Source organism: Otolemur garnettii, unplaced genomic scaffold (assembly GCF_000181295.1).
Source record: "Otolemur garnettii isolate 467f Iridium unplaced genomic scaffold, OtoGar3 scaffold00047, whole genome shotgun sequence".
Lineage (NCBI taxonomy): Eukaryota > Metazoa > Chordata > Mammalia > Primates > Galagidae > Otolemur > Otolemur garnettii.
In genome coordinates this window covers 1579680-1590999 of record NW_003852442.1, presented here as the reverse complement: position 1 = coordinate 1590999, position 11320 = coordinate 1579680, and the positions used below count along the sequence as shown (strand labels likewise).

Below are 11320 nucleotides of genomic sequence, written 5' to 3'. Positions count from 1 at the left end.
GAGAGGACATTTGTATTTCTACTAGACAGATTTTGCAGAAAGGTCTGGTTGACATTACACTCAAAAGAATTGAAATGAAAATATTTTCCAGAGAAAAGACAGAGGATGTTATTCTGGGAAGGACGGGCCGTCCTATATAGGAGCTGGTGCGGAGTGGAAGGACAGTGGCAGCCTATGAGACTGTGTGTCCGGCGGACCTCGGAGGCAAGTGGGCCACTCAGCTGTCCAGGGAGCTCAGTGACCCCTCTCTGGAGGCCTCCTAATTTCCTGTGGCTGCCTTAACAAATGACCACAAGATCAGAGGCTTAAAACAACACAAACTCTTTATCTCACAGTTCCAGAAGTCAGAAGTCCAAAGTGGATCTCACTGGGCTAAAATTGAGGTGTTAGCAGGCCTGGGTCCTTTTGGAGTTTCTGGGGGATAATCTATCTTCTTCCTTTTCCTAGCTCCTAGAGGCCACCTGAATTCCTTGGCTCATGGCCCCTTTCTCCACCTTAAAGCTGGTCTCTGTCTTTCTCCCTCTCCCCACCTCCCCTCACCTCTCCACTCCTCTCTCCTCCACCACCATCATCCATCTCCTGATTTGCCTCTGACTCCTTTGTCAGAACAGTGCTGATCAGTGCACCCCATCAGCAGATCAGCACCTCCAGGAAACTTGTTAGAAAGGCAGGTCCAGCTCTGTGCCTATAGCCAAGTGGTTAGGGTACCGGTCATGTACACTGGGGCTGGTGGGTTCGAATCCAGCCTGGGCCTGCCAAACAACAATGAAAACTATAACAACAAAAACAAACAAAAAAATAGCCAGGCTTTGTGGCAGGCACCTATAGTCCCAGCTACTTGGGAGGCTGAGGCAAGAGAATCACTTAAGCCCCTCTTTCCACTGAAATGACCTGGCCATTGGTCTTGATTCCTGTTCCTCTTTCCCACCATCCAGCGTGTTACCCACCACTTAGTAAGTAAATGTTCAATGTATTAAATAAGCTCCCTAGAGCTTTCCCGAGCACCCCACCCCGACCCCCTTCACATGGAACTCACTTGGTACCATTCTGATAACATTAATCTCATCATACCTGGAAGACTTGATTTTTATTTATTTCTCTGGACAAGAAATTCACCAAAATGGGGGTCTGCATCATTCACTGTGTCTGAGAAGAGTTCCTTGAGCCTCATAGGCACTAAATAAATGTTTCAGTGGAATCAAACTAAAAGCCAAATATTTGCTTCTGTGGGTCTACAGGGGGTGGTTTTCCACATATGCTATGAATGCCATTGGCAGCTTATTCACTGTAACTCATCAGGAACCTCAGAAGATGTACACTTTGCCCGAAAGTCTGTTATTTGATTTTGATGTCCCTCCAACCGCATGTGTCTGAGAGGCAGTGTTTATTTCCCCTGCTACTCCCCCACCCTGCCAGCTTTGTCAGCAGCCAGTAAATCTAGGGAAATGAGCTCTGCCTTCTCCTTACCCACCAAGCCCCAGCCAGGAATGATAAAACAGCAGGCAGCAGCCAAGTGCATGGATGTTCATGCTAGCACTAAGAGGCAAGGTGAAAAGAGGCCCAGAGACTAGCACAGGTCAAAGCAGACCCACCCCAGTACACGGGAGGATGGAAGAAGGGTGCTCAGCAGAGGCGGTGGGAGCACGGCACATTTTATGAGGACATGTGCACAGTGCCGGCTGGATTTATGGACAACCTATTCCCGGTGTTATGTGATCAGAGTGGGTAAATCAAACTCCAGACAGACAACAACTCGTTCTGCTTCAGATAATGTTTTCACCAATCTATTGCAATATTTATAGACCAGGTGCCAGGTGCAGCTAACGTGGAGAAGAATGGAGCCTCTCTGTGGGCTCCATATTACAAGGAGTCTTATGACCCCCTCCCCCGGGTTAACAGGGCAAAGCAGAAGAGTGAATGAATAAGTGCATTGCATCACATCTTTGCTGCATAGCTCGTGTCAATGTTTCTCATTAACAAAACCGTCAATGTTAGACAGCAAAGGGATTTGCTGACAAAATGCCTTCTTGTGGCATTCTTTGATTCCTAAAGCAGAATTCGTGTGCTAGAGCCAGTTCTTCCGAGCCCATAATAGCTGATTGTATGTAGTGCTTTCTAAATACGCACTTTGGGGAGTGACATCACATGGGTAGCTCGGAATCAGCCACCAAAATTGACAAACAGCACAAAATCAGTAGAATCTGTTGTTAAACATTTGCAGGTGCAAACTCAATGTCTTCATTATTTTGTAAAAGTGTATATATGTGTGTGCGTATAAAATATATATATATTTCTGGACTATGTATATATATGAAAATATCCTACATGTAATAGGAAAAATACAGTCATACATGATGGGATACTTTCTGGACATATGTATATGTGTGTGTGGGGGGTGTACATGAAGTTCATGAGCAATTTAATTTAATCTACTATTAAATACCATGTTTCCCCCAAAATAAGACCTACCCAAAAAATAAGCCCTAGCAGGATTTCTATGCATTTGTTAAATATAAGCCCTACCCCGATAATAAGACCTAGTGATGCATTTCAGTGCAGAGCGGTAAGGAAGACTGGAATACCTTTTATCTGCCACAGCTCCTTTCTCTGAGCCATTCACACTTGCACAAGTGCACGTGTAGTAACCGTGGTCACAGGCATCCTATTGCACACATGCGAACGGCTAGGGGAAAGGAGTTCACACATCACTAGCGCCAGCCCCACCAACAAGGTTGGCTCCCCCTGTCAGGTTCCAGAAGAAGATGACTTAACTGTATTTGAATACATGTAGATTGTTGTATTATACTTAATAAAAATAAGATATCCCCTGAAAATAATCCCTAGTGTGTCTTCTTGAGAAAAATAAACACAAGACAGTGTCTTATTTTCAGGGAAACATGGTAGCACACAAACTTTATGCCCACACTTGTATAACCAACTAATTATTACATGGCTATAATATGCCAGATGCTGAGTTAATAACTGAGAGATAAAGCTCTAAATAAGACCCAGCCCCTGATCTCATGGAGCCCAAATTGTCATAGCCAAGATGGCCAGTAATCAATAAACCAGAACACTGGGACACAACGACAAGAGGGACTCTACCTAACAAATGCAAACATTGTAACCTAGGCATTTGTACTTCACATTAACCTGAAATAAAAATAAATAAATAGTACAGTTGGCCAAAATTAAATAAATAAATAAACAAGAACATTGACTGAGGTAGGTGCTGGGGAGTGGGGGGACCTGTATTCGTTATCTATTGCTAAGTAACCAATCACTCTGTAACAGAATGACTTAAAACCTGCTTGCGTCTGCCATCTCCCAGCTTCTCCATCCAGAAAGCTGGGCACTTCCTTGCCATGTCCTCTGCTCTGTGGGGTCTCACAGAAGATCTGTCTGGGAAAGAATCTACCTCCCAGGCTCCCTCAGTGGTCACTGGCGGCGTTCAGTTGCTTTGGGCTCCAGTTGGTGGACACACTCACTCACTTGCCATGTCTATAGGAGATGTCCCAAGGATTCTGCAGCTGAGACAGTATCCATCTACAGAGCATCGGCATATACCTGGCTCTGTGCTCGGCACTTTCCCTCTCTTCATCCTCACCTACCCTATTCTCCCCATTTTACAGATGAGGAAACTGAGTTACCAGCCTGGGATCACTCAGCAACCAGGCGGTGAAGCCAGAGTGATGACAACCAATCAGATACTCATCGCCCCCTTCCTAGGCATGAGCCGTCCTCTGTGCTCTAAGCTTCCTGCCTTCACAGAGCTTCAGTGCAATGAATAGTGACCATCAGCAAAGGAACAGGAATAAGCCTGCGGGGAGAAGTAGAAGGGAAATGTTCAAAAATAAGGAAAAGTAGGCTATAGTGAAAAGAAATTGAGTCTGGCCAAGTGCAGAGAGACAAGGAGAGCAGCCCCAGGTCAGCCCAGGGAAGGGTAGGCTACTGTCTAGATTAATGAGATAACCTTTTTCTGTGTAACACTCAGTCGTTGATTCCCCCCCACACAGCTACCATTATGCTTGTTATTAGTGATAAATGTTCCATTAAATGAATGCTTGCATGGAAGTCGCCATAGCCATGTAAAACGTCAAGGGTCCAGTGATTGATGATATGCCATATTTAATGAGAATTGATTCTTTCTTCAAGATGAAAAGTTTGGTTTTCAAATCAGTGTGACCAGTGAACCTGGCCTGTGTCTGCAGAGATTCACTCAAGGCTTTTTCTTGTGGAGGCACCATCTTCCTTTTGTTTTGAGGCTATATGTTAACTGGTAGCTGGTAGACACCAGGAGGAAATGGCAAACACGAAGAAAGGCATGACTACAGACCTCAGACCAGAGCCAGCGCAGCCCTCCTGGATGTGTCCCACAGATCAGATAGCCTCAAATAAAATCAGAGCAGCCAATCTAATTTTCCCGGTTATGACACAGTGCATTGCTTCCTCAAAATAAAATCCTATCTCCTTGAGCTGGAGTTCCCCAAAGTATAAGCCATTCCCTGAGAATAAATGACTTGGCTTTGGAAATGCCACTGATATGCTCAGACCTTTGAGATATAATTTAGTTCAGGGAAACAGTAATATATCATCATTATCAATAATGAAAGTAAACCACCCACCTTGTGTGCTGAGCACCGGCCAGGCATTGTGGCCAGAGTCATGGTCCTTGCCCTTGAAAACTTTGTCATCCACGTACAATAGTACGTGGGCATTCAAAATAAAACAGGGAACATAACCTTCATATTAGTCAGAGTAGACTAGGCACTGTAACAAACAGCCCTTAAGCCTAAAGAAAGGCTTCTGTTTTTTCTTGCTTATCTCACAATCTAAGGCAGATTAGCAAAGAGGCTCTGCTTTACAGTTATTTGGAGAGCTGCTTCCTTTTTGGGAAATAGAAAGTGTGGAGGGTTTTGTTACATGAGAGTTTTGGGGCCCACACCGTCCGTCACTTCTGCATGTATTCCATTGACCAGAAGCCGTCACACAAATTCATTCGCTGCCAGGAACCCTGGGAAGTTCAGTGTAGCTGTGCACCCCCAGAATCTAAGGAAACAGGATGTGGTGGACACGTAGCACTGGCTTAACACACGTTCCCTTGGTTGTAAGCAATAGAAACTGGTTCTGACTTCAGTGCCCCCAAAGAAGCTCCTAAGAAAACACTGGGCTGTGTCACAGAACCAAGGAAAGATCTAGAGGGAAGGGCAACAAACCTCCCAGAGCTTAGCAGCTAAGCTGCATCGTTCTGGTTAGAGCAGCACCTTTTGCATAACTAGGCTGGAAAGTTCTTTGAAGTTGGAGTTTTGATTACATCCATTTCCATCTGAGCCTTAAACCAGAGACACAAGGATCAGATGAAGCTCATGGACAGCATAGTTTGCCCTTGAAAGACCAGTGGAGCTTCCTTCTTATTGTCCAGGTCACTCACCTAGTGACAGGGCAGCTGGACAGCTGAGGGTCTGGTTTCCCAGAAGCAGGGTGCCTTCCCCCTGGGCAGAGAAGATAACAAGAGTGAAAAGTTTCCCCCCAAATATCCAAGAAGACAAACTCTGTTGGTCCCAGGAGTTACATGGAGACAGGCAGTGGGGTTTGCCCTGCACCTGTGTCTGTGACTCTCAGTTCCACATTTTATAATCCCAGAATCCGATTGCCCCATCTTAGATTAGGGGGTTCCCTGTGAATCTGCCAACTCTTGCCAGGGGAGAGAGTCATGACCCAGGGCCTCTGGGGCCTGTGTCTCTGCATCAAGGCTTCCTCCCAGTGATGAACACCCAACCTAAAAGGACTCTTTCCCAGCAGTGCAAAGTGATCAGTGACTGATACAGAATTAAACACACTGGTGTATTTCAAGTAGGAGAACTAGGGAATTGGGGGTGACTCTGGAAGAGGCTCAGCAGGAGTGGGAGGTACCCTACTCAGGCAAGAGTGAAGAAATCTGCGTGGCATTTTCTCTCAATTTTAAATATGTTCAGGGTCTTTTACATTCCAAAAGAGGTTCCTTTTATTACCAGTTGTTTGGTTTTGTCACTGGTGTTCTCAGTGTGAGAGCAATAGTGTTCATTACAGAAAAGTCCCCAAATACTAACAAGCCAATGATTTTTTTATATATTAGAGTTGCTTTTAAAAGTGAAAATTTGGGAACAACTCAAGTGGCAAGAGGGACTGGTTAAATGAAGGACAGGGGATTCATCCGGTCCAGGAAGATAGCACTGCTGAAATGAACAGACGGATCCCTAAGCTCTGAGATAAAAGGGGTAGGGTAGATAGGCCACAGTGTACAACTACGGAAATGTTATCATTCTGTTTGAACACGTGCGTGTGTGTGTGTGTGTGAATGTGTACTAAACATGGGGAGGTATACGATGTGTCTGCATGTACTTGTGTAGGCAAAGGAGAGAGACACAGTTCATCACTGTCAGTACTTACCCCCCGAGGAAAGCCTGGGGAACAGTAGAGTCCTCAGTTTCCACTTTAAAAAAAAAATGACTATATTATTTTTATGTTCCTTACAATGACCAGATATTCAATAATAAAGCATTTTTAATGTCAGCCTTAAGTCTGCTGGAAAATTGAGACTTGTGGAGCATCTCATCCCAAACCTTGCAATTTAGCTACCTAATAGTCTAATTGATTCCCCGTGAGGTTAATCGATCTACTTCACATTATGCTGTAAAATTTTATTTTCTTCAAGAGATGGAGATTGACTGGTTCACTTTTTAAATTATTTATAGAATTTGTTTAACCACACGAGAGTTATGCCCACGTGTTCATTCTTTGTACTGTGGTGAGAATCTGTACACACCTCTGCTTAGTCTGACTACATTTTCTTGTGGTTCTATGTGAACGTGAATGTTCTCAACCCTACACTTTGAACTCCGTAAAGAAAGGGACCCTCTTTCTCCATCATTGCATCCCCAGCACCCAGCACAACTTTTCGATGTTCATTAACCACCGATTAAATGGATGTATAAAATAATAATGAAAGAGAAAATTATAGTAACTTTCTCTAGGGGAAAAAAAAATGTTTCCGTGCATGGGAAACTTGAAAGAGAAAAGGATGTATTCATAAAATAATTGGAACACTGTTGTGAAGAGTTTACTGTGATACCATGGCATGATTTAATAGCTAGTAAGCTTTCTTACTGATAACCAGATCGTGGATGATGGTATTAGTTGAAATATTAGTTAAAAATCTGCCTTGTTGCAGGTTTCACAGAACATGTAAATCAAGTGTAGAGGAAAGGAGAAATTTATCAGCTCATAGACTCACAAAATCTGAGCAGTAAATTCTGCATTCAAGGATGGCTATTAAGGGGCTCAAAGGATGTTACAAAAAAATAAACACCTCTGTCTCTACCTTAGTCTGTGGGGTCTCTTCAAGAGATGGAGATTGACTGTGGCATTGCAAATGGCCACTCCCAGCTCCAGCTTGAGACCCTTCTGCCTTTGAGTCTAGCAGAAAGGAAACGTCTCCCTAAGCATTCTAAAAGAAGTATGCCCCCGAACTAAATTTCAGTGTCAGGAAAGCCTCACTTATGTTATATATTCAGCCCATGGCCATGGGAATGGAAAGCCCTGATTGGCCAGGCCTGGACAAGGCAGATTTTTAACTAATATTTCAACTGATACTGTGATACATGATCTGGATTGGCCAGCCAGAGGTGAGGGGTGGAGTCAACCCTGCCCCTGCTCCACCGGCACTAAGAATGAGGCCCAAGGGATGGCCTGAGAAGAAGAGGGAGTGGGGACTAGGAGAGTGTGTGAAGCCATCCAGTGAACTGTACTCCAGGCTGGAGAAGAATTGATCTTCTTAGGTGACCATCATAGAATCACACTGGTCCCCCAGTTTGCTTCACAGGGCAGTAATAGGAACTGTTCTTTAGAGACAAGCCCCACCTGGGATTCTGGTAAAACTGGTGTAAAAACTCACACCATCCTCTTGGAAAACAGTATCAAAATATAAATAAAAAATCTTAGAATACTCATACCCTTCATCCTGATGATTCCATATACATCTGGGATCTATCATTCAAAAACAACAACAAAAAAATGACACCCAACGTATGCATAATAAAGCTCCCTGAATAAAGATGTTCATTGCAGTGCTATTTAAAGCCATCAACATTTTTAAGAACACTGCAAATAACTTTAATGCCCAAATAATAGAAGAGGACTGAGTAAATTATAAAACAAACATTTTATATTTTACACAACCCTTAATGTACAGGAATTATGTTGGTAAATGGCATTACATAGGAAAAGTAATATTACATTTAGCATGATCTCTTTAATATACTGGAAAACATTCTACATAATTTCTCATGTTAATGATTATTTGCTTCCAAAAATACAGTGTTTTAGGACAAAATTTAAAATGTTGTACAAGAAATCAGGCCTGTGATGTTCAGGCTAGTGGTGAGCAGGAAAGATTTTATAGGTGGCCAATTTACTGGTTTCATATGGTCCAGCCACAGAATTCATGGCAAGTAGTAAATCCAACCCAACCTGCCAGTGGTGATAAGCAGAAAGCCGCTTATATCAGGGTAAAGTTTTCCAGCTTCAACTTGGGAGTGGAAGGCATTTCAAAGCACCTTTACAGAAAGGTGTCAACTGACTGGGCAAAACCAGATCTGGGTTTGGGTCAGATTCCATCAGCCACCAGAGACCTCTGGGAACTTCAGAGCTGGTGAGCTGGAATTGAAGCCAAAGGCCCTTGGGAGGAGCTGTCGGAACCCATCATATCCCACTTGCCATCCTGGATTTCAGGGTAGGCCCTTACCAAACTGTCCAACAGAACTAATCTTTCTTAAGTTAGGTCAGAAGCCTCCTAGAAGGTAAAGAAATGCCAATTAAAGATGCCCCAGGGAGGAAACAGCTAACAGCCCTTCAAAAATACTTAAAAGTTTTTGTGAGAGCTAGCACTGAGCTATTAATATTTACCATGTAAACTTTCGACTTTAGCAGAAAAATAGAGATTCCCTGTTGCTTTTTTGTTCTTTGCTCCCTGTGGTACTTTTTAATTATTAGTTGGTAAGCCAACTGTTGGTGAGGCTGTCATACCGGTAGGACTATTTCTCTGATTGTAAACACCTTTTATTTAAGTTAAGGAAGGTAGTTCCATTCAGACTCTCTGTGGGAGGGATTAAGAAACCAATCCAAACTGGTTTAAGCAAATAAGGAAAATTAAGGCCCTTATTAGCTGAAAAGTCCGTGGGCAACACTGGCTTCAGACATGGCGTGATGAAGTGGACCCAGAAGAGTAGTGAAAACCATTTCTCTTTCCCCTAAGGTTCAAGTATAATTCAGTAGATTGGCTTCATGCTTAGACAGGCTTGCCCTGCACCACCCCTGTGGTGGTCATGAGATGGCCCCCCTAGCTGCCCCAGCTAAACACCTCCAGGCTCCTTTTGTAGGGACACAGAGCTTCTATCCCCTGCCTGCCAGACACAGGGCCTGGCCTGGTCTTGATCTAATTGTTACACCCCTCGAACAGATGGACCTACTTGTCAGTCTCCCCTCACCAGGGCTCATTCCAGAGTCCACTGGTGAGGGAGGAATCCAACCCAAAGCACACAGGCAGAGAAGAAGAGAGAGAGAGGACCCCAAAATAAATGTGGGGTGCTACCTCACAGAAGGGGAAAGGGCTGTGGTCTGACCAAATCAAGCAGGTGCACTCCAGGAGGCAGGTTAAATAAACACAGGGCTGCCATTTCCCAGCCCCGGTGCTCTTCATCTTAGAATCAGAGCTGTTGGTTAGTTATTTTGAACGTTTGAACATGGTGGCTAAATACCTGTCAAATTATTTGAATGAAAAACATGTATAAGGCTGGACAATTAAGTTTGCAAACTCATCCTAGAAGAAATGCTCACTGCATGCCTCACTGCTGACTGTCTCTACGGTTACCTTGTAGGGTACTCCCCCTGGGAAGCTGTGCACAACGCCAGCCCCTAAAGCAATTTTGGAGCTCTTCTCCTGGAATGGCCATCAGAACTGTTGTTGTACAAGCTCTGACAATTTAATTTGTGAACTTATCCGAGAAAAAGTGCTGCATACCTCATTGCCAAGTATCACTGTGGCCACCAGATGACCAAGGGGAGCACTTCAAATGTGACTGTCGTGATTTTCAGCAGTGAGGTGTGTAGCACTTTTTCTAGGATGAGTTCATGAACTTAAATGTCAAGCCTCATATAGCAAAAGAAATAATAGTACAATATTGCTTGTGTTAAATTTATCAGATCATGGTTGGATTAAGTGCATCTTACAGGTACAGGGTGGATGTGACGTCTGTGTGCAATTTAGAATAATTTAACATAGTAAAGTGCACCAGGCATGGTGGCTCACGCCTGTCATCCTAGCACTCTGGGAGGCTGAGGCGGGTGGATTGCCTGAGCTCCTGGGTTTGAGACCAGCCTGAGGAAGAGCAAGACATCATCTCTAAAAATATCAGGTGTTGTGGAGGACGCCTGGAGGCTGAGGCAAGGGGATCTCTTGAGCCCAGGAGTTTGAGGTTTCTGTGAGCTATGATGCCATAACACTCTACCAAGGGTGACAAAGTAAGACTCTATCTCCAAAATATATATACACATACATATATATAGAAAATTGCAGATAAACTCTGTATGGGCACCCTGTATAATATCATATAAGACTAAAATTACTTGAAAGAAATATAGTATAAATGACTCTAAACCTCAGTTGTTTTTTCTCCATCTGTATAATGGTAAGAATAATTGAGCTGCTTGCTGAAATGATTGACAGTGAGGATTTCCACAAAGTATAGTAATTCAGATGTGAGTTCCTAGAGCTCCCATGTTGGTCCTCAACCCACCATTAAAGTTAACCTCATTTTGAGATCAGCTTCATGAGGTCACTGTGAAATGGCAGATGGGGTATGAACACCGCACATACAGTGTACACCCAAGCCCAGGAAATGGAACATTCCGGAATGTGTCCAATGTTCCCCTGAACAGGGACAGTAAATAGGCTCTACCCCCAGCCACGTCCAATCTCTAAATAGTGGCTCTGGACAGTTTGTTAACGCTGTGACTGCTGGAAGACCCTGCCCTCCGTGGAGGAGTGGGGAGAAAGAACACACATGTCACCTTTCCAAAGCAATGACCCAAATCTAAATGCCACCTTCTCCCTTTGTTTGTGTGCTTTGCAGACTCTGGAAAATCCCAAGTATGAATTGATCATCGAAGCTCAGGATATGGCTGGACTGGATGTCGGATTAACAGGCACGGCCACAGCCACCATCATGATCGATGACAAAAACGACCACTCTCCAAAGTTCACCAAGAAAGAGGTAAAACCGCT

At 43.9% G+C, this 11320-nt stretch overlaps 1 protein-coding gene across 4 annotated transcripts in view; it reads left to right on the top strand.

Annotated features, from left to right (window-relative positions):
- The window catches only part of CDH13 (cadherin 13), a 964648-nt gene that overhangs the window by 813758 nt on the left and 139570 nt on the right, over window positions 1–11320 (top strand). For all 4 annotated transcript variants that reach the window (XM_012806161.1, XM_003791299.2, XM_003791298.2 and 1 more), the window contains one exon: window positions 11169–11309. In XM_012806161.1, coding sequence (XP_012661615.1) covers window positions 11169–11309 — 141 coding nt within the window. The remainder of the gene's footprint in view (window positions 1–11168; window positions 11310–11320) is intronic.